Source organism: Neopsephotus bourkii, unplaced genomic scaffold, assembly GCF_033783945.1.
Source record: "Neopsephotus bourkii isolate Nb327-2 ecotype Australia unplaced genomic scaffold, CSIRO-AGI_Nbou_v1 NB_518, whole genome shotgun sequence".
NCBI classification, from domain to species: domain Eukaryota; kingdom Metazoa; phylum Chordata; class Aves; order Psittaciformes; family Psittacidae; genus Neopsephotus; species Neopsephotus bourkii.
In genome coordinates this window covers 1,517,178-1,540,729 of record NW_026901019.1, presented here as the reverse complement: position 1 = coordinate 1,540,729, position 23,552 = coordinate 1,517,178, and the positions used below count along the sequence as shown (strand labels likewise).

At 42.9% G+C, this 23,552-nt stretch overlaps 1 protein-coding gene across 2 annotated transcripts in view; it reads right to left on the bottom strand.

Annotated features, from left to right (window-relative positions):
* The window catches only part of XDH (xanthine dehydrogenase), a 49,584-nt gene that overhangs the window by 3,927 nt on the left and 22,105 nt on the right, over positions 1–23,552 (bottom strand). For both annotated transcript variants that reach the window (XM_061350504.1, XM_061350505.1), the window contains 20 exons: positions 21,248–21,432; positions 20,276–20,450; positions 19,781–19,870; positions 18,950–19,119; positions 15,753–15,876; positions 14,895–15,014; positions 13,312–13,408; positions 11,230–11,354; positions 10,381–10,514; positions 8,931–9,018; positions 8,220–8,306; positions 7,144–7,335; positions 6,511–6,656; positions 5,861–5,942; positions 5,174–5,269; positions 4,324–4,452; positions 3,234–3,308; positions 2,352–2,404; positions 1,155–1,269; positions 436–501 (listed from right to left, as the gene is read on the bottom strand). In XM_061350504.1, coding sequence (XP_061206488.1) covers positions 436–501; positions 1,155–1,269; positions 2,352–2,404; positions 3,234–3,308; positions 4,324–4,452; positions 5,174–5,269; positions 5,861–5,942; positions 6,511–6,656; positions 7,144–7,335; positions 8,220–8,306; positions 8,931–9,018; positions 10,381–10,514; positions 11,230–11,354; positions 13,312–13,408; positions 14,895–15,014; positions 15,753–15,876; positions 18,950–19,119; positions 19,781–19,870; positions 20,276–20,450; positions 21,248–21,432 — 2,349 coding nt within the window. The remainder of the gene's footprint in view (positions 1–435; positions 502–1,154; positions 1,270–2,351; positions 2,405–3,233; positions 3,309–4,323; positions 4,453–5,173; positions 5,270–5,860; positions 5,943–6,510; positions 6,657–7,143; positions 7,336–8,219; positions 8,307–8,930; positions 9,019–10,380; positions 10,515–11,229; positions 11,355–13,311; positions 13,409–14,894; positions 15,015–15,752; positions 15,877–18,949; positions 19,120–19,780; positions 19,871–20,275; positions 20,451–21,247; positions 21,433–23,552) is intronic.

Genomic DNA, 23,552 nt, shown 5'->3' with positions numbered 1-23,552 from the left:
CACAGAAGAATTTTCACTGAGTTAAATGGCACTTGATGTTGACAGATAGAAGTGTGGGATTTAGTCTCTTATGCCACATTGTAGAAACTGAGCCTGGGATGAGGTTGTTCCATATTAGTATTTTCTGGATTCATTCCCTAGGCAAGGCAGATGCTGACAAGCATCCGTGTGGTGGTAACTGGAGAATATCCTGTAGTCTTAATGTCTGAGGCAAAAAAAAAGTCCAAAAGGGTATTTTCTTACATAATTCTGTGCTTACTGCACAGTTAAGTCAAAACTGGTTTCCATAGCTAAGTATGCCTCACTGGATACCCAAGTTTAAAATGCTCTGTTTGCAAAGGCACAACCTGAAGAGGGATAATGGCTGATCAAGAAAAGCCTCAGAGTAGTGTGGGCACTTTAACATGGTAGAAATAGCAACACTGTTTTACTTACCTGTCCTATATCTATGGCTGGGTTCAGACTGGTACCAACATCCATAACAATGTCTGTGCGAATGTTCTGAAAGGCAGAAATAAAGACTAAATCAGCACAGAACACTGCAGCTTGTACACCCTGGTCTTGTATGAGGAGGAGCAATATATCCAACCACTACCCACACTTGGCCAGCGTTCAACCATCTATCTCAGCTCAACTGACTTTTAATCTGAGGTTCATCCCTAAAGTAAACTAAAGGAACTCACTGAGGTTTTCCCCAGGGATCCATGGACCCAGTTTATATCAGTTCCCAGCTGCTCACGTCAGTGCTCTGCACCTGAGCATAACCACCTAGGTCAGATTCTGATGAAATACTTTTTTCTCTTTTCTTTCTTTCTAAAAGTCTTTGGTGTGATTTTTAATGATTAACCCAATTCCAGTATGTTTCTGTTCTTTTTGTGCTAACACAGTGCTGCTATCTCTTACTTAAGCAAATCCAATAACTTTTGCAATCATTCATTAAGCCTCTTAATATCCCCCCAGGGTAGATAATTATCGGTTTATTATACTTTACGGATTGTTGCACTGTGGAACAGAGGAGTTAAGAAATTCACTGAAGGTCACACCAGACCAATGGCAGAGCTAGGAACAGGCTGACACCCAGTATTTGTTCTAACTCCCTGTGAATGTTTCCTTCACCTAAACACAGAGGGCTATTTCACTGCTGACCCCCTCACCTTGTGGTCACCTGTCAGGCAATCTATCTCAACCTCGGAGCAAGCAACGCCATAACTGAAGTAGCAGAACGGTTTCCCCTCATTCTTCTCAAAGTCATAGCCAAGGTCAGGAATTCTGAATACAAAGGAAAACAAAACCACATTTCATTCAATGAACAGTCAAAATGAATACAAGCACACTGCAAGAAAACCTTATTCAATTCTGTGTCAGCCCTTCTGTCGAGCCCATGCAAAAAAGTAGGAACAAGAGATCTGCCAAAGCTGCTCTGTATTCCAAAACCTGACTGAATCTATCCGACTGTTTTAGCCTTTAGTTTCCCATGAATCTCAAGGCTTGTGATGACTATTACGAATTCATTCCTACCAAGCCAGTAGCAAATCTTTTGCTTTTGGAGTGCAGTTGAACATTTCCTGGAGGTCATTAAATTCCAGAGCATAAGCAAGTTGAACCAGCAACTGGATTAAACTAAGAAGTGATTTAAGCCCAGTTCATGGCAAACTTTGTATCTGGCATTTTATACTTTATCTGAAAACTGGATTATTAAAATACTAACAGTCACTTGGTTAAGAGAAAAACACATTTCAGAGATGCAACAGAAATGAGCTCATATTGTATTTTAGTCCTAAATAAGCTCTCCAACACTGTGATTAGTTTGTTTTATGTTAACCCCTCTGACTCTAAGACGATGAATCTCTGGTTTGCTCCAGCAGTAAAGCTAAGAGAAGTGCCTCATTTCAGAACTGCACAGGAACCAGACACAGTTTAAAGTGGAAGAATGAAACTGGAAGCACTGGTATCTGCTCATGCCACAACAAACAGGATACTGCTCCAGCCAATTGCCATAAGCAGCTTTGTCCTCAAGGACAACCCCTGCCTCCTTTTTCCCCTGCTTGATGGTTCTAGTACAAAACTAAGTCACAAGGTTAACACAGAGCAGGGCCCCAGGCAAAGCTCCGATTTCATTTATGCTTCCTCAGACCTAGGTCACCTAGAGTGAAGGTAGATCTACTTCAGATTTACATGAGATTTGAACTTGGCCTCAAGAGCTGTGCTCCATCAGGAGCTGATTCTCCTCAGTTAAACATTCCTAGGTAGGAAAGAGAATGCAGCCCCAGGTTAGAGCAGAGTCCCTAAATCCCCCCAGAATTTCCCAGTCAAGTAAAAGCAGTGCCTCTACAGTGTGAACATCCACTCACCTATAAAACCCCGTTGCCGACAGACTAACACAGTTCTCATACGCAGCTTTAATCTGGCAAAGTGAACAAGAGTTTGAAAGCAGTAATCATCCAACCACAGCAAATGAGCTACCCCAAACACATTTCCAGGACAGCATGAATAGAAGGTGTCCAGTGACACACAGCTTTCATGCTACCCAGCACCAGCAGCGCAAAGGAAAACATCATGATGCAGCTGCTTCCCCAAATAGCCCTGTCAGCAGCTACCAAGGGCAGAACTTGCCCATTGGCAGGGGGATAAGGCTTGCTCTTGTTTGTGCAGCTCTTAGCTACAGGTTAGACTTTCAACCTGAGACAAAGGTTAAACTGACAGTCTTGACTTCAATGAGGCCAGGGGGAATCCTATTCTGACTTGCAAATCACAAAGTCAGAGCTCCTCTCTTGGAGAGAACTTGGATCTGAAAATGGCCTGAGAGCTTATGGAACACTAATCTCTTACTACTGAGGGTACAGAGGTATTGCAGCTAAGGAGCACTACAGGAGGTGGGTGGCAGCTCACAAAGTCATTTTTGTCACAGAATCCCTTCATTACAAACTAGTTCTTTTCCTGCCCAAGACTGTAGCCTGAAAGATATATGTAACCACTCAAGACTTCTATTTGATCAAGTTTCTCATGGACAGGCACGAGGATCTGGAGAAATCTCAGTACTAAAGTCCTAACTGAAGTTTTGGGGATGACCTCTTGCAAGAGTTGGTTACTTCCCTTGCCAGGTTTTTCTCTCACTGTCTTTGCACAGATCTTTGCTAGCAGGAGGGTGGAGGATAGACCTGCATACAGGGTTTGCCAACTCAAACAATATCTGACAATGCCCATTTATCTCGTGACAGATACAGGCAGCTTACCCAGTCTTCCCAGGATCCTTTGGGATTAGACTGTTTGATCGGCTCAAGTCTTTTTAAGATGGTCTGACATGCATTCTGGAAACAAAGAGAAACAATATTTAAAGATGTGAAATGCCAGCTTATAGCTTACATCATGAAAACTCTTACAGGAGTTTCAAAGACCCTTCTGTTTAAATCAATATTGCCTTTAGGATTTAGGCCTATCATAAAAAGGAACAAAGTTCACTAACAGATATCTTGCTATGTAGGAAGAAACGCTGATTAAAAAAGACGTTAAAACAGATTGACTACGCTGATAGTAGAATGGAACCCCAAATTCAGTACAGAATATTTAGGAACATGACACAAAATATCACAAGTCCACCCATTTATACAGTAACTTTATCTGTGCCAAGTCATAGCAGGACATTTTAGCATATCTAGCAAGATGATCCTGTAACACTGAAAAAACGTATAACATTCTTGCCTAAATTCAACACAGACAAGCTGTGCAGAGAATAAAAACCTGATTATTTTACTTCAGATTACACTTCCCCTTTTCTTTAAACCCGAGAATGGTCAATACTAAATTCCTCTTTTCAATGAAAAAGTCATATACCCTGCAAATATATGCATTGGTAACTCCACCGTATCAGAGACAATCATGACCACGCCATTGCTACAGAAGGATGTTTGCTTTGAGTGTATCAACATTTACAGGTCTTTGATTCTGAAGCACAGCTCACAAACCATCTGCTACCAAGATTTGCAGCACAATGTATTTATTATGGATAAGGCTGCATTAATTACTAAGAAGCCAGTTGTTTAAATGGATGTTTTGTTCTGCTCATCTTGAGAAATCATAAATACTCCATTTCAGAACTACAAAAGGACTGAAGGAGAGTTTTGAACAACTTGAAAAAAATACATTCATTCATCATCTAACAATGCTGGTAGTCGTAGCAGGTAAAGAAGCTATGAGGTATCCTTAGCCTGGAATTGCCTTTTAATAGTTACGTTTTGTTTAAGCAAAGGATAAACACACATCGAACTTCCATGTTCTGAAGTCCTAGCTTATAACCCATTAGTTCAAGTAACTCAGTTTCCATACATGGACGGCCATCCCGTTGATGTCTGCACTGACAGATGCAGCTGTTGGGGAGGTATTCGGGACAGTGTTTGTGCTGGTCTCACTGATGTAAATTTTGGAGGTGGGGATTCCCAGTGATCTGCTGGCAACCTGCAGAGGAAAAGTAAACAGTGGGTAAGCAGCAATTCCTATACATGAGCATCATCATTCATTGCTTACACTGCTAGTGCTGCAACCTCTACCCTCTCCTGTCCTAAATCTCATTTTCCTTGAAGCCTCAGTTGATTCGGTGACTGAGCACTAGCCAGAACACTAAGTTTGTCCTTCACAGACTGAATGTGTGTGAGTATGTACGCTTTTGCCACAATGACAGACATTCAATTCACTACTGTGAGACTGAATTCTTCTCTCAATGGTTGTAAGAATCAGCGGGTAAAGAGCCCTATTAGATCCCCCTTTCATTTCCCTGCCAAAGCAGTATCACTCCCTTAGGTCTTTTTAGCTACAAAGGCATTAGCATCTGCAGATAAGTATGTTTGCAATACAACTAATTTTTGCATAAAATATATGTAAACTGTAGTTTTATGGGATGAAATGAAATTGCTAGAGAAGCTAGATTGTAAGCATAACCTGCATTATCTACATAATAAACAGTTCAGATGATTAAGAACCTATTTCTCACACTCAATGGTGATAATAATCTGGAAATCTAGCACTGCTGCTGAAACAATGAAGATGAATTAGTCATGATTTGCTACCCTCCACATGCACATAGAGGACGCAGCAAGCTGTCTCAGGCAATACAGTAGACCGAGTGTAATTTTCCTGAAAAGATGTCTCATTTGGTTAAGAAGTCCAAACTCATTATTACCTGAATCATTTTGGTGTGAAGTCCTTGACCCATCTCAGTACCCCCATGTGTAAGTAACACAGAGCCATCTGTATACACATGGACTAGAGCTCCAGCCTATAAAAGGAACAGTAATCCAAGAGTCATCATAAATGAACTAGTGAAGTAGTTAGCAGGATTTCAGTTACAAACTACAGAGAGAATTGATCTGGAACTAGACCAGTATTGTTCTTAGGTGTAATTAAAGCCACTACTTTACAATTGAGGTGAGTTTGGGTTAGTCTCATCAACTCACTAGCAGTTCCACTGACACAACAAACTTCAGTCAGTATTTTCAGCTTAGAAAAGAGATGAAGTAACCCAAACCTGCCCCTGTGAAACAGGGATGCACCCTTCACCTGAATTGCTAACACCACTGAGAGTCTGTCGAGTCGGGTCAAACAACAGAAACAGTGTTGACTATTGAGGACGAGGGAATAGGTAGGGGAAATAACACAATACCCTGGAAACATAGCTTCACCGTGGTGTCTTTTGGAGAGCATGAACTGGTAACTGTTGTGTTGCTCATTTTGTTTTGCAAAATGTGCTCTTTCTTGACTAACTGACTACTACTCTGAAAAGTTCCAGTGTAGTACAAATGGAGGAAGGCCTGGGGGAGGCAGTGTAAATCTAGCTTCTCTACTGAAAAGATGAATGACACTTACAGACCTGGTTCAGAAATGGGATAGTGAAACTGATGCCAAATTTGGTAGGAATGATGCACATCCCTCTCTTCTTCCAGCGATTCTGCCTGCAGGGAAAGAATGTCATTTGTATGGTCATGAGGGCTTCCATTGCAACTCAATACTATGGTTCCCTCTGACAGCTTAGGTATCAAAGCAGAAATAAAGCACCTGAATGCAATATAGACTGAGTTAATCAGTAATTTTTATGAAAGATTGGCTTTGTTTATAGGTCCTAGCAAGAAGAAATCTGAACTGAAGGTGCTCCCCCAGGCGCTATAGAAGCAATTGCCTGGACTATTAACTCTTCAGTTAACTAAACTGCCAACTAAAAGAGACTGCAAGGCAGCAGAAAACCTAAACAAAATGACTTAATAGCCATTTGAAAAACCTGGCTGGACTTACCAGACCCTCTCTCCTTCGCTACATTTCACTTACAAAATAAGGTCATGGTAAGTCAAATCCTGCCTTATTTAAGCTACAAGCTTAAGAAGTTTCTTCCATAGTGAGCATAACAGTTTCAGAAAGAAACATTTTTAAAGTCACTCTGCAAATATAAGGTCTGACTTCGTTAGCACTAAGAGAACTTCAGAAGATGATAGGCAGCAGGTAACAAGACAACTCCAGAACACCTACTTGTTGAATTCTTCAATTAGTTTCTTCCTGGCATGATAGCTAGAGCTTGACAAACATTCATCCCAGCACCTTCGCAGAGTAAATCCCTCCAGCTTTTGGTTAAAATGGGTCAGGTCTCCTTCATTATAAAGATTGAGCTTTCGCACCTTCCCAAAGAGACACATAAAGGACATGTCAAGTTTAACACTCCAGATTAGGTCTTTCTAATGGAAGATATCAAAAGCATGTTAGCTCCAATTTTTACTCCTCTGCTCACTCTATGGTACAACAGAATTAACAGATATATATCTGTTTATGGGGAAATGGGGCCTAAGACATTAAGGTTGGAAATTTTCAAGAAAGACTGGGACTTAAGCACATTGTTAGTAAGATTGAAGTACCTAGTGCCTTTGAACTTTCTGAAATACATCTTCCCTAAAGCAGGTGTTCCACAATTGAGGCTGCTGAGGGGATTCAATGAAGTAGAAGATAATCCATGATATAATGCGGCTGTCATACAGAAAATCTGAGACTGCTAAGTGCTTAGCAAAAATGAAGTGAAAACTCTTATGCTCAATAAACTTCTGTGGTTTGTCCATTCTCAGAGCTTGTTCAAAAGCAGCATGACCATGAAATGTGTCAGTGGGTCTGTACCTCCTCAGGTGGCAGGCCACACTTCCGAGCAAGGTCACTCATCCAGCACTCAGCAATCATCATTCCTTGAGGCCCTCCAAAGCCACGGAAGGCTGTGTTGGAAGGCAAGTTGGTCTTGCAAACAATGCCCACACTGCTGACGTTGGGGATGTTGTAGGAGTTATCCAAATGTAACAGGGCTCTGTCCATAACCTGGTAAAGAGAAGAAACATGGGTGGACACATTACATGACTCACATGTCAGACTTCTCACTAGCTGTCAAAGCCAGGCTGGAAAGCTCTGAAGCTAATGTAGAACCACCAGCTCTTTCTCTTCCACCCTGCAGTTCCACTCAACACAGCTGGATGAGCACCGAGGTGCAAGAAGTACTCTGTCCCATTTGCAATGGAGTGGCAAGTGGCATCCTCCTGAAGGACAAGACAATAAGCACGTTTCTCTGTTGTTGACAGACTAAGCTTCACATTCCTGCGTCAGCCCCGGTCTTGTGCTGAGCCAAACTGCTACTAAATACGATTACCCACCTCAAAGAACCAGAAAGGGAGCTAAAATAAACATGACTGACACTAGGTTATCAGGTTGGTCACTCACGTGACAAAAAAAGGGAGGTTTCTTTACTCATCAGCAGAAAAGAAATCTTAAAGACAAACTCAGAACTGAGCCCCATTCTTGTCCTTAGTGCTTGTGAAGCCAATGTCAGTGTTAGCCAGTCCTTAACAAGTTTGTTCATTTAGGCACTCTGCCCAGAGCAGCCTGTTGACTTGGATGTTTCTTATTCCAAAGAACAAGTTTTCCCCAAAGCTGAGGAACTATCAGTCATCTTGTGTTGAGCAACAAGTTTCTCACCACAGCCCTCTGTAATGCAAAGCAAACTTTCTTGACCCTTTTGCCTTATCCAAGTTATTTCAGCTTCAATAAGTATTATGTGGCACATGCCAAGGCAGGTCAGTTGACTCAAACAGCTGGTGTAGAAGCTGCAAAAACCGATGAAGGACTGCTTTCAGTCATATCAGAGAGCAGGATGGGCAAGCAGTGCTGCAGGCAGTAACTCTCTGAAGCCATCAGAAAGTTTTACTTACCCCATAAGAGAGGTCTACAGAGTTGCCCCCATTACTGTAGTATGAAACCTCCAGACTCTTGACTTTCCCATTCTTCATGAAGCCAACCTGTCAAGAGAGTCTCCTCAGTAACTGGTTTTCTACATGATGTTCTGTTTTGTGTTTCCCTCCACAAACTGAATGGACATCACACGGGCAAAAGGCTGATTGTCCTCTGCTGCAGCACAGGCAGCTACTGAGGAAGCTTCCCAGTAAAGGGTCCACTTATGCATCTTAATCTTGATCCAGAGAACTCTTCTAAAACATGTGGTGGCCACTTGTCACAGCCACACCTTCCTTACCAGGCTTTTGCTTTTTTGCTTTGAAACGCAGTTGGATGGGGATTGAAGAGGAAAGGACGTTAACAAAACAAACAGTAGTACCATACTGTAAACAAATGGGGAAGCATCTCAGAGCAATGTGACTGTCAATAGGGGCAAAGTCTTGGTTGCAAGGAAGAGGGGAATGTTGATGCTGAGATCACACGTAGTGAACAATCCAAACCACAAGAACATCTGGAGGACTTCAACAGGGAAAATGCTATAACCCAGCTGACCTGATCCATTTGCAGCAGGGACATCAGCAGTGAAACAACCAGAGCAGCAGTTTTTCCCCCCACAGTATCTTACTACTCTCTGATGTTTCAGGTGATAACACTGAGACACCATGCATTCATTTCATACGTATGCCTACCTTGTACCTCCCCAGGAAGGGATGTCTCCCACCACTTATCAGCATGTCCTCGTCTCGATCCAGCATGCACCGTACTGGGCAGCCAGTTCTGTTGAAGAGCACATTTATCAGGCAAAGCCTGAAACACACAATACAGCTCCTACAGAGCAAGACTCTCCTCTTTTTGGTGAGCATTGTCTTTCCAGAGCAGCAATGGGGGGTTAAGGGTAAACTGCTCGGTTCATAGATCTTCCTTTTAAGAAAATGGCACAATTGGGTAAAAAAAACCTACCAACCAAAAAAATCTTAGAAGCTGGGACCTGTTCATGAAAACTCTCGCAGCAACTCTTATACTAAAAAGAAGGATAGTTTCTTACAGAGACAGATACTAGTGACTGAGGAATCACTGTTTTCCAGAGTGTTTCTGAAGGCATTCTCTTGGCTTTGCAAGAGAGAATGCCATATGAACTATATAATAAAGCTAAGAGAAGTTGCTCTTCATTTTCTATCAATTCTGCCTTTCCAGCGCCTATCTTCAGGTTGTAAAAATATCTAAGGGATGCCATAGATGTTATTTCATAACCTCCGGGATACAAAACAGTGGTTCGGCTCACAGAAACAAAGGAAAGAAAAAAATTCACATGTATTACTGATTAATCACAGAAAGCAGAATAGGAAATGCTCAGAATAGGAAAATAAAGCTATTTAACTACAGGAGCTGCCTTTTGGCTGTTTTCCTCTAAAGGTCTTTTATTAAGTTGCTGCTGTGTTGCAAGATCCATCTAGCACTGCCAGCAGGGTGCATCCTCACCTACAAGGGCAGTGTTGGGAAATCCATGTTCAATCACAGCCACAGAAACTTGCAGTATGTGCAAATATGGAAACTCCAGAAATCAGAAGCATATTTGCAGTGTACTTCACAAATGGTTAGAGTCTAGGTTCATTCCCTGAGTTTTATGGGGCTTGAAAAGTATGGATTTCTATCCGGTGGCCACCCTTCCTAGTGAAAAATCCAAGGCGAGAGTTTGCAGAAGAGCACAGAAACAGCAGTGCAAGGCTGGTGTAGTAGAGTTTTAAGCAAGGAAGAGACTCTCAAACTGCTGTTAGACAAAGCCATAAGCATGGCTAGTGCTGGATTTCAAAAGGGTTTGGGGTGGAGAGGCAGGTAATTTGAGATACGAGAGTTTTCAAATTGCTCCAAAAGAACACCAGAGTAAGGGTTTTTTCCCCCCCCTCTCCTATTAAAAGCTGATATTCCCACATAAGCTTCACCCCTCTGAGTGGGTTCAATTACTCCCACCAGCTAAGAGCCCATTAGACACTTCCTCTGGGAAGTCCTAGGCTTGCTGTAAGCTGTAGGGTAACAAGACATGAAGAATCTCTATATGCTCCAGTGTAAATAATGCTCCAGAAAGAAGCAGGATGGCACAGTCTGAAAGGAAAAAGCCCTGTTCCCCACATCCAAACTCACTTGAAGGCTGCAACAGCCACTGCAGTGGTCAAAATAGTATTCCTAGTCTCCTTTCCTCCAAATCCTCCTCCCATTCTTTTCACTCTCACCACAATCCGATTTGAAGGGACTCCGAGTGCATTGGCAGCAAACTCCTAAGGAACAACAGAACAGCAAAACATGCACAGAGCCGAGCTGATGTTAAGAACTAGATATTAATACATTGCCTTTCTACAACCACTGCAACTACTCTGTTGTGTTGCAAGTTCTATTGGTCCTGCAAATGGATTTGATGCAATTGGAACCAATAAGCCCAGTGTTTCATCCCTGATGTGGGAAGGCACACACTACTTCAGCAGACAGGAAGAGACTGACATGAGATGAGGTTACCAAAACAGAGGTCTCATTTAGGACAAGTTTTGATGACCAAAACTTGCCCATTCTCCTCTATTATGAAAACTTTGGTCAGTCTTGGTGAGTCAGTAGACAGGTCAAAGCCACCCCATAGTGCCAGTAGCCTATCTCGCAAGACGGCAGAGCTGGTACATATACAGCCAGCATTTATACCATCTCTCTTCCTGACATGTCATTCAACAGCCATGCCTACTGACCAGCTGTCACCCTCTCCAGAAAGGGTTAAGCATGTAACCCCTGGTGACAAAGATGTGCTGCCAACAGAAACATACCTGTCATCTGCAAGCAGATTCAGGACACCAGTAGGATGAATATGGACTTTAAATCCCATACCCAGCTCTAAGCATATGTGGTTTCTTTTATTCAACCCAACATAGGACCAACTGTAAAGACTATTTATCTAGTCCAAAATTGAGAAACAAATGCCTTTTAGGTAACAGGTCAATGAGACAGTACCTGTGTTTTCATGAGATTTTGGGTTGACACAAAGAGTTCCATCTCGCCATCTTCCCCCTTTGGCACCGCCAGAGTAGCATGAGTTTCCAGATAGAAATGCTCCTGCCCACCAAGGTACATCTCTCCTAGAAAATGGAAAGAAATGCCCCAAAGATAGGGTGTCTCTGGTGTTATAAGGTGTCTCCCATTGTGTGCTGCCTGCAGGCTACTACCCTTTAGACACGACAACCCTTTGCACTGCACAGACTGGATATCCTAAACCCTAAACCTGAAACTTCTGATTTGACATTAAAAAAACCCGAAAAGTTAAAAACCAGAAACCCCAACCAGACACCACAGACACACACTTTCTAGAAATCTTTAGTCCAAAACAAGTGACTGGCATTTCAAGAATAAGCCTGCACACTATGCCATTGACCCTTAAGATGCAGTGTTTGGTGCCTTTCGCACTGCCCTGATAACACCTCCGAGATGATAGATAAAAGTAAATCAACTAGCTGAGCAGGTCAAATCCAAGGTTACAGACTTCGAAACGGGGGAACAAAAATAGAAGTCCAAAATGCCTTAAGGTGATCTAACTGGGAATTAACTCTGTCACTGCATGTGGCTCTTCCCCAGGACATTTTACCTGGCAGTGCTGAGGGTACAACTTCCAGTCATGTTACGCGCTATAAATGTCAGAACTAACCTCCTTTCTCAGCCATGACCCTGATCTATTCAGCTGCCATGAAAATCAATATTCAGTGCAGTTCTCAAAGTCCTGCTCCTCTCTCCCTTTTATTTCATTCAGCAGCAACAAAACAGCTGCCTTCATTAGGTACATCAGTGAGAAATGGACATTTGCGTGAAACAACGCCTACTCTGGTACACAGCAGGGTCCCTTCCCTTGTCTCCTCGAGGGGGTTGGCCTGGCATTGCCACAATATTGCAGCCTTTTAAATAACCTATTCTTCTAGCTCAGAACAATTTCTGCCTTGTTTGGCACAGTGTTTTCATTTTGTATAGGATAGTACACTCTAAGAAACAGTTAACAATAGCTTATGACACCTTTCAAGTGCCAGCACCAACTGCTGACTGCAGAGGAAGCTCTCAGCAATGCATACCAAACTACAATAAATGATAGAGCTGGAAATAAGTGTTTCAGTTAAATAACTCCCCTTTCCTCCACATGGAGGTAAGGGGGCACATGTCTCCATGATCTTCAAGAACACTCCCTTCACACCAGGCTTTGTGTCCGTAACTGATTTAACTTCCCTCTTGGATTTGTAAGAGGGATACATCACTTTCGCACTGATAGATACACAGTTCTGTAAAGGTCTTCCTCCCAGGAGCTATTGGTCAATGATATATAGACCAAGCAATGGCAGGGGTCTGACAGAGTATTCCAGACCACAGCTCTGGCACTCTCCCTTCCTAACTCTTAGAGGGTTTCAACGGTTGTTGATAACTGCTGTGTTTACCCATGTCCCTACAACCTGGCAGACTCCAATGAAATGAAACCAAGAAGTACACCAAAAAAAACCCCATCCTCTAATACAGGCCAACAATCAGTGTCGAGAAAGCATTACAGGGCAGTGCCAAGTTCTTCACGATTCCTACAGCCACCAACATTGGTGGATCAGGTTTCAGGCACGTGTATTCATAACATAGAACGCATTCATAACATTTCAGACACATGTATTCATAACATTCATTCATGACACATACTCATAACATAGAGGGGTACCAGATTATAGGAACCTATAAGATTTAGACCACACTAAGCTCCTACATGAATAAGTTTCAGGGAGGGGAAAAAAGAACCTCACTTTGCAGAATATTTGCTTAAGAAGATGCGTCCTTACACTGGAAGAGAGTGTTTGCAGGGGCACAGCTGGAAGCACCAAAGTTTGTTGGAAACTGAAATTAAATCTTTCACAAGCTATTTGTATATAAACAGTCATCTGAAACCGAGTATGACATTTAGCCCCGCAAGCCTTACTTTCATGAGTTCAGTATCATGTGCACAAAAACAAGCATGATGCTTCACCTCTTTTGTCAAAAATTACCCTATTTTAATAGAAAGGCAATGCTTATTCTCACCTTCCAAAATGTGATCAGATTCTTCAAATCCTTTCTTCACATCTCCCTTTTTAATCCTCTTTATAGCCTTAAGGAAGGACTGTTTCTCAATAGCTTCCTAGGAAACGTAATGGCACAATGAAATTTTGTGGAAGCTGAGTGAAGAATAAATACCCAAGATAAAAAGCACAATAACTCATCAGACACTAACTATGGTAAAAGCTATGTGACTTGACTTAAAGCAATATGTAATAGATTTTGGCAACTTGGCAATTTCACAATAAACACCAGAGCTGGACAGCCTCAGATTGCTCCTTGTGACCCATTTTACATTAGAGGCCCAGAATCTCAAGGTCTGTAGCCACCAGAGCTATGACTTACAACCTAAGTACAGTCCATGGACAAGAATAGGGGAAAAAGGAAAAGGAAACGAACAATCAGAAAGGAGAAAACTAAAACCTCTCCGACAGGATGAGAATTTCTGCAGAAATAGTTCACTTCTGAGCTCATATACAACAACCCTTCCTGGGGAAGCTCTGTAAACACATTTCACCTCTGCTGAAGCTTTGCAGAATGGAAAAAAAATCCTCAGAATGACCAAACAATAACAAAACTCAGACCATTTTTGGCTCTACCCCATCTTCCCTAGTTGAATAAACAGCTAGAAGCCTCAGAGAAGTGCCCACACGTTGTCTGTGAACCCACAAATCATATAAACCAAAACCTCTGTCCACAGATGACAGCACCAGCAGCTGCACTAGAGGATGCACAGACTCTCCGTATTTGCATGAATACAATTCACATTACAAAATACAAGGTATGACCATACTGACCACTACAACACTAATTAGAATCCCATGGCTCTGATTTCTCCCCCTATAGAGAACGGCTTCATGCATTTCTTTCTCATGTCTAGATTTGGATGCTGTATTAGATACCATTTGCTTTTACTGTCACATAAGCAAATCTTGTCAACAAGCCTTCTAGTTAAAAAAAAAGGCATGAAATGATCACAAATTGTTGACATTATCTTCTTCAGCTTTGAGAAAAGCCATCTCAGGGTTGTGCCCATACAGTCAGTGGAAATGTTCACAGTGGAGACTGAACTCCTGCTGAAAACTGATTTCATCAGCTTAGAAAGTAGGCAAGTGGTCTGCAGAAATCTCAGAGAAGCAGTACAGTGACTGAGCTAGAAGAAAACATTTCCACACCCTATTATTGAGTGTTATAAATCAGAATGAAGAATAAATGAATACCAATGAAGCCATCAGGGTCAGACCAGAGGATATTGAAAGCAAACACATTGGGAAGAGTGTAACTGATAGGATCCTTGTTAATTTAAACAAATCTTTGCTGAGCATTATATACCTTATTTCTTTTAGCTTCAAATAACACACAACAAGTTAACATACTCCCAATCAGTACTATATCATAGGCATGTCCTCTTTATATTTAAATATGCATATTATTCCCTCTATCCATATCCTGCTGCACCCACAAAGACTAACAAAACACGTGGTTTAATAACCACAAGTGAGAATAGAAGTTAACTAGACATCAGGGGGCCTCAAGCTAACTGCAGAACCAGATCTGAGCCATCTTACCTGAATTGTGACAATAGGTTTGAGCTCTTCATACTTAATCTTCACAGCTTTAGCTGCTCTTCTGGAATGTTCTTGTGTGTCTGCAAGGACTGCACCAATGATATGACCAACACAAGTGACCTACAGGCAAGATTAGGACCCATCATCATTTGGTGTCTACATGCAGTAATGGAGAGGCTCATGATAATTATCTCTACCTATTCTTTTTGTGCAGATTTATGCAGCTGTTTGTTCAGACCAGTTTATTTAAAACCAGCCAAGGGAAAACTATCACAAACAACTTTGGGCAGTAACAGAGACAGCCTGTCCCAGTGGCCTGCAGCCAAAAGGACAACAGCACAGAGAAGGTGCCAGGGAGACCCTATAACAGTCTTTCAGCACCTAAAAGGGGCCTACAGGAAATCTGGAGGTGGACTTTTTACAAGGGCATGTAGTGACAGGACAAGGGGAATGGCTTTAACCTGACAGAGGAGATTTAGATTAGATATTAGGAAGAAATTCTTCACTGTGAGGGTGGTGTGGCACTGGCACAGGGTGTCCCATCCCTGCCAATGTCCAAGGCCAGGTTGGACAGGGTTTTGAGCAATCTGGTGTGGTGGAAGTTGTCCCTGCCCATGGCAGGGAACTAGATGGTCTTTCAGATTCCTTCCAACCCAAACCATTCTGTGGTTCTATGATAACATAGAGAGAGGGGGCATGGGGCAAAGGGACTAAGTCCTTATTGAATTGGGCACCAAGATTTCTACTGATCCAATAGTTAGGATTTATCTCCATATAAAGAAGAGGACTTCACTGGAAATATAAGAAACCTTATCTCCTGGGCAGTGTGATTGAGAAAGGCTATTTTTAACCACATACCACATCCTCAGCAAAGACAGTCTCATCATTAGCGATGCCAGTGATGTTACTGCCAGGAACGTCTTTGGCGGAGACAAAACACACAAACCCAGGAACACTCTGGGCTTCAGATGCATCTACAGAACTGAAGACAGAAAGAAAGGAGGAGAGGCAGCATTGTTATTTCTCATTTTTCCTGTTTGTCAGCATTCATGAGATACCAATACATTTTCAGGCTTGATTCCCTGGCTATGCAAACAAGAGGGAATTTGTCACATGAATATCAAGTGAACCAAGGTAGAAAGGATGTGTTAGACCAAAACCTTATGCAATCTATATGATAATTTGAATCCCAACTGAGCTTTATCAGTCTACTGCATTGAACAATACTATATAATATGTCTTTTTCCCTAAAACATATCTGAATTTGACCCAGTTGCCACATGTACAGATCCCTTGACATCCTTTGCCAAAGACAGACTGGTGTCAGTGATGGTTTGCATCCGCTGTCTTCTCAGCTGCCATGATTCTGTGAAGACAAAATTCCTCCCTATTTGATAAACATGAATTCTTACTGCAGACATCTATCATCTATTGTGGGTTCACCTCTAGATAAAAATGTGCCTGTAAGTCAGGAAGAAGTTATTGAGTATCAATCACAAGGAAGCTGAAGGGCATTTAAAAGGATGCAAAAGAAATGATGTTCCAAAAGCAAAAAGCTTCATGAAAGGCTTTTTCTGGCAATCTGCAAAAGAGGTAGCTAACCAAAACGCTTGTCTGCTTCAATCTTATACAGATTTAAAACTAAGTGACAAGAAGGATAGAAAGTAACTAGAAAAGTGCAATATAATTTAGTTTTTATATGAAGCACATAAAAGAAATCTATTACAAATGACTTTCAAGCTCCTTCTTCAGTATTTTGCACACTGGCTGTGTAATTGGCTTGCTTTAAAAAAGGGACCTGGTGTGAATGGAAAAACTGTGGTTTTGTTGCTGCTTAACTGAATGATTTATTGTCTTCTGTAAATTGCTGCCATTTTTTCAGCATGCCTGTTTAGATTCCTGAAACTCCAATACAAACTGTGCCTGGAAGTAGCTGTTTATGCATCCCAGTGAGTGACAGACTTCTTTAAGGAGACATTAAACGTATGAATGAACTTTCCCACATGGACTCTGACAGCAGGAACTGAAGACAGCGCTATATTTCTTTGGAAAGTTCATTTTCCCGTGCTTCTGCATGGGAATGCCTCAGAAACAATCCCCTGACAGTTTCCCTTAGCTGGAAAGTTTCCCTTAGCTCGAAGGAGGTGATCCTGCCCCTTGACTCTGCTCTTGTGAGACCTCACTAGGAGTATTGTGTGCAGTTCTGGTGTCCTCAACATAAAAAGGCCATGGAACTGTTGGAACAAGTCCAGAGGAGGCCACGAGGATGATCAGGGGACTGGAGCACCTCCCATATGAAGATAGGCTGAGAAAGTTGGGGCTGTTCAGCCTGGAGAAGAGAAGGCTGCGTGGAGACCTCATAGCAGCCTTCCAGTATCTGAAGGGGGCCTATAGGGATGCCAGGGAAGGACTATTCACTAGGGACTGTAGTGATAGGACAAGGGGTAATGGCTTAAGACTTAAACAGGGGAAGTTTAGATTGGACATAAGGAGAAAGTTCTTTACTGTAAGGGTGGTGAGGCACTGGAATGGGTTGCCCAGGGAGGTTGTGAATGCTCCATCCCTGGCGGTGTTCAAGGCCAGGTTGGACAGAGCCTTGGGTGACATGGTTTAGTGTGAGGTGTCCCTCCCCATGGCAGGAGGGTTGGAACTGGGTGATCTTAAGGTCCTTTCCAACCCAAACCATTCTGTGATTCTGTGATTCTATGAAATACAGAGGCAGACGATTTCAAATTTACACTTGTTAGTCAAAACCTGACTTGGGTGAAGTGGAAGTTTCCAGAACCAATATTTTGACCCCCCAAAACCATAAGCTGAAGTAATTCTGTCACCCAATGAAATATGCTACTTCTTCCTCTATTGAACCACACAGGCTCAGAGCTTGAAAGATCAACGTGCAACAGAAATGCAAGAGAAGGTGTAACTAGAAAATAGTGCATGTTGTGGTCACAGGAATAGATCTGATGCTTTCTCTATTGCCCCATCTGCACTGGTAGTAGTAACAGTATTTATGCATTTGTAGCACTCATCAATGACTGCATTGCAACACCTAAGATGTAACTGTGATGACAGGGCAATTTCATAACCCAAGAGCTGACTACCACATCTGTGCATCCATGACCACCATGGTGCCCATCCCGTGTTAGACCACTGTGGGAAACCTCTGGACAGGAAGACTAAATAGGCAGGAAGTATTGCCTAAGGAATGAGCAGCACATCACAAAGCTATTGAGGATTACATGAGGCAATATAACACAGAGCATCCCACATCAAAGTAGTTGAGGGCAGTCAAGAGCCTGCAGAACCAACACAATTAAGGATTGTGCAGGCAGCAAGTCCCACAATAAAGCAGCATTAAAGCTCATACGAGAATGCAGATGGCATTACCTGCCAGTATAGATATTTTAGGGTTGGTTAGTCACTACTGTTATAAATTATGCATCAGTCGTGCCCTGCATGGACAAGATACTTTCAGAGTAATCTACATTCCAAACACTGACCTATCCACCTTGATACGTATCTACATCTAATAGCTGAAATTAACACACATAGGGCTGTTATGCAGACAGCTTGATCACAGCCAGTGTAAGCAAGCACTGTGCAAGACAGAAACCAGAAGACTCATCAGCAGGAGTACTGTGGTAGATTTGCATGTTACAACCTAAATTTTAAGGCAGATAGGAAAAAGCATGTTTAAGCTGCATGCTCTCGTTAGTGATAAAATGACTCATTGTGGTGCTCTCCTACCCTCCTCCTTTCTAATCCTTCATGCTGGAGTACAAGAGATGCAACAAACAAGAAGGTTGCCTATTGCTGAGGGCTTTGTGCTTCAGCAAAGCTTTGAGTTTGGTGTTAATTCCCTCATCTTCTCACTGACTAGGACTTGCAAGGCAGCTGTAACACATACAGCTCACCTTCACGTGACGATGTGCAATGGACTGGAGTTCCCCCTACTGCAAAAACATCTCCTTCACCCACAGCTTGACAGGTCAGTGTTTTCTAAACCACCAGGCACTGGATGCTTCCGACATCTGAAGCTCAAAAGCAACACTTACAGGATCTTAGCGTGGGCCTTGGTACTGGTCACCAGCGTTAGATACAGCTCATTCTCATAGTGAGGGATGTCATCGCAGTAAACAGCTTCTCCACAGGCTTGTTTGGCTGCTGAAACGTGCATCAAAGGCCGGCCCACCATATCTTCAACTGCCTGCCCCCTGGGCACTTCCTGGAGTAAAACACATGGCTGACTACTACTGCTTCGACTGCAGATACAGAAGCATTGGAGGAAGAGCAAAAAGCACCATGAGACATTCCAGTGAGATGGGGAATGGGATGAGGGCTTTTGCCTGTCAGAAAGGAAGGTAAACAAGACCAAGTGGCTACACAGAAGGGGCTGTAGAGAATGAAGTGAAAGGGATTTGGTTTTGGAAACCAATATGGAAAAGAAGGGTCTGATGTTACAGCTTCCATAAAAGGTTCAAGTTTGGAAGCTAGCTTCTGCTCTCAATGCTGAAGTGAACAGGTCATTAATGGAGAAACAAGGAAGAAGACACATCCTGTATCTGAAGCCTGAGATATGCAAAGAAAAGCAGGCTGTAAATGGGGAAAGCAGAAGGGAAACATCAGTCTGGATATGGAGCTGGCTGCAGGAGGACATTGCTACCCACAGAGTTTCTATAAAGCTGCACATGCCAAGAACAGTCACAGGCAATGAGAGGAAAGAACTTTGTATTCTAAAGCAGAGAAGGGACTGAGATCCCAATACCAGCCTCAGGAATGGCATTACATAAGTTCACATATTGCCCATACTCAGGGAGACAAGATAAGAAGCGCAGTCTGAGCTACAGAAAAACCCAGGTCTACATCATGCAAGTACTGCTACTTACTTGGAAGAGCTGGGCATTTGCAATGGGATCTTTGTGAAACAGCTCTGTAGCACTGATGTAGCTTGAGGGGACGGGCTCACACAGTTTGTTCTGCCAGAGACATATTAAAAAACAATCATCTTCCCTGCCAGTCCCTTCGTCATGTTCCCCAGTAGCCCAGGATATTCTCCATTTTCCATCTTCCAGTGAAGATAATTCATCTTTTACTGGGTAAAAGGCAAACAGGACTCAGGATCTGTGCAACGAATAGCCACAGACCCACAGCAGCTGTAATATCAAAAGAACATTATCCTTCCACAGCAAAGTGGGGATGCCACAAGGAAGCAAGTGGGAAGATGCACTAATCATTGTCATGCAGGTGAGGAGTACCTCTAGCATCTACTCCAACATGGAGCTTGCTATGAGTTACACCTCTCCTTGAATCTGAACCCTGCTCACCAAGCAACACATGCAGGTCCTCCTCCCCCAAGTCTGCCTTCCCCCAGCAGCACTCACAGTGCCATTGTGGTTCTTGCTCAGTTTCTGAATGACCGTCAGGTAGAACTTGAAAAAGAAGCTGAGTGTGAGCGTGCGTCGGAAGTCCACCATCCCACCAGGCGCAGAAGGGGACAGATCCATCTCACCTGCCAGCAAGCGGCAGGCATCCTGCAGCAGCTTCTCATTCCAGTCTCTGGAAGGGAACAAAGGTGACACCGAGCCCTTGCTCAGACATAAATATCACCATGGCAGAATAACTCTTCTGACATGCAGCCCCACAAGCACTCAAGCAACATCTGTTCTATCTCTGGTTATAGTATACGTGTAAGCCTTGCTCTCATCTTGGGCTTACATCATAGAATCATAGAACAGTTAGGGTTGGAAAGGACCTTAAGATCATCCAGTTCCACCCCCCCTGCCATGGGCAGGGACACCTCACTCTAAACCATATCACCCAAGGCCTCGTCCAACCTAGCCTTGAACACTGCCAGGGATGAAGCATTCACAACCTCCCTGGGCAACCCATTCCAGTGCCTCACTACCTTAACAGTAAAGAATTTCCTCCTTATATCCAATCTAAACTTCCCCTGTTTAAGTTTTAACCCATTACCCCTTGCCCTATCACTACAGTCCCTAATGAAGAGTCCATCCCCAGCATCATCTTTTCTAAAGATGTGGCTAAGCTATTAAAGAGTGCAGATTCCACAGCCCAGTTTGAAAAAAATCAGTTTTGTAGGTCATGCCTACACTTAGCTTCTGTCCATGTCAACCAATAGTGAATTTAGCATGGGAACAGCTCTCTGAATGAGACACTGACATGGATCTTTGAGGGTAAGGAATACTGGAGGAAGCAAGACACCATGCAAAACACAGACTGCTGCAGAAGTGTAACTACACTTCTTCCTCTTTCCCCTTAGAGTATTTGTTATGTTCCTGCAAAAATAAGCACCGTTCCATTAAGCAGCCTTTCTATCACAGAAAAGTTCCTACCTGCCAGTAAGCTCCTGGCAGGTTTTTAGTGCCAGGACAGTTGTTGGAGCCATTCCTCCATAGCTTAGTTTTATGTCCTCCACTCGGCTAGTGCCATCTTGGAACAGGACTCTCATCCCACAGGTCACAATAGCAATGTCATCCTCCCGACGGGAAGCCTGCTTGAAAGCTGAGAAGTATTCACCCTAGGAGAGAGGAAAATATTCCTTTATTCTCTACCTTGGCATGCTTTGGAGTATAAACATGGACAAGCCATTAACCCATCTCTCTACATAGAATCACAGAATAGTTAGGGTTGGAAAGGACCTTAAGATCATCAAGTTCCAACCCCCCTGCCATGGGCAGGGACACCTCGCTCTAAAACATATCACCCAAGGCCTCATCCAACCTGGCCTTGAACACTGCCAGGGATGGAACATTCACAACCTCCCTGGGCACCCATTCCAGTGCCTCACCACCCTAACAGTAAAGAATTTCCTCCTTATATCCAATCTAAACTTCCCCTGTTTAAGTTTTAACCCATTACCCCTTGGCCTATCACTACAGTCCCTAATGAAGAGTCCATCCCCATGGATGAGCTATTCCAGGGAACTGTATCTGGTTGTTTCATCTTGCAAGGCCAAGCAGGACATTTTTGTTCATGCAGTGCTGACTGCATGATTTCACATGATTCAACAATTAATTCTGATGTATTAGATCAGTGCTTACTAGCCAGCCTAGGACTGTGTGGGAAATGAGCTTTGACTGAGATCTGCCTGGATGTATCTTGAGAGGAAGAACCAGCACATATATTTGTACACAAACAAGTTTACAGTTCCTCAGCAAATTTTAATTTCTTACAGGCTGCTAAGCTGGAAGCCTAATTGGTAAAACACAGATCCTAAATCCCTTCCCTTTGGAAGTCTTTGAACTCTGCAAGAACTGAAATCAATGATCACAGATGTCTCACAGTTACAGAATAATAGAATAGTTAGGGTTGGAAAGGAAGTTAAGATCATCCAGTTCCAACCCCCTGCTATGGGCAGGGACACCTCACACTAAACCATATCACCCAAGGCTCTGTCCAACCTGGCCTTGAGCACTGCCAGGGATGGAGCATTCACAACTTCCCTGGGCAACCCATTCCAGTGCCTCACCACCCTTACAGTAAGAAATTCCTCCTCATATCCAATCTAAACTTCCCCTGTTTATAGACCAGACTAATTAATAAAAGACAATTTCAATCGGACACTGCAAATACAATTCTCCGTAACTACCCTGAATCCTCTGCTGGTCTCCAAAGAGTGAGGAAATTCTTTTAAGTGCACCAGCAACTCATAAAACTCAGCAGTTCTCCTATGAAGAGTGGCAGTAAACAGGAGATTAACACTCCGCCAGTATGCACTGAATGATGGTGTCACCCTGGAGTCACAGTAGTTTTTCCACAGTCACAGTCAAGTTTTCCCCCCTTGCTTGTTCTGCAGATTATGACACATTTCTGTTGAGGCATCTTACAGACTAAGTGAAGAATCAGATCTAATGTCTTTGCATGCCCCTTCTGGAGAGTTTTCTGCCAAGTTTCTTCTGCAGTAGCTTAGCCAAATGACTGTACAGCTCAGTAGTCTGTTCCATTATTTCCCATCAGAAGTGGGCAGCAGTCCTTCCATTATTGTGAAGAACAACTCCTCTGTTGTTGGCAAGGAGAACAGTTTCACAAGAAGTCCCTTTTATGCATCAAGAGCTTGTTATTGCAGATATAACTGAAGGGTGTGTTTCATTTCCTGACTCCAAGTAATTAGTGGGCAGTCAGCAGGTAATAGCAGAGGAGCATCACTAGCATCCTCCCAGTGAGGACATTCTGCCACACTGAATGTTAAACCAATTAGCTTTCAAAGAAGAGAAAAAGCAGCCTCTTCTCTTACTGCACACTCTCTGTGACAAAGCCTACCCTAAGCTCAGTCCCCCTACAGTGACACTTAATGTGTAAACTGCTCAACTTCTTTAGTCTTATTATTTCTGGGGTTTGGCCACTCTTACCTTGGTGTGACAGGTCATGCCAGTGCACGAGGTAACATCAGTTTTAGACAAACATGAACAACAAAAAGAACATCGATCTGTGTGCTGACACAGCCCTGCTTCCAGTTGTGAGGAAACCACAGTTCCAGAAGACTTTGCCTGCCACATGCCAGCACCTTCAGATGTCCCCTGAAGAACTTTAGTCTCCCTGATTTCATGTTTATGAGCAAAGATCAGCCAAGCAACCATGAAGCAGAGAGTTCAAAAGTTGGTTTAGTTTTTCAGATCAATGAGCTGCATATAACCTAGG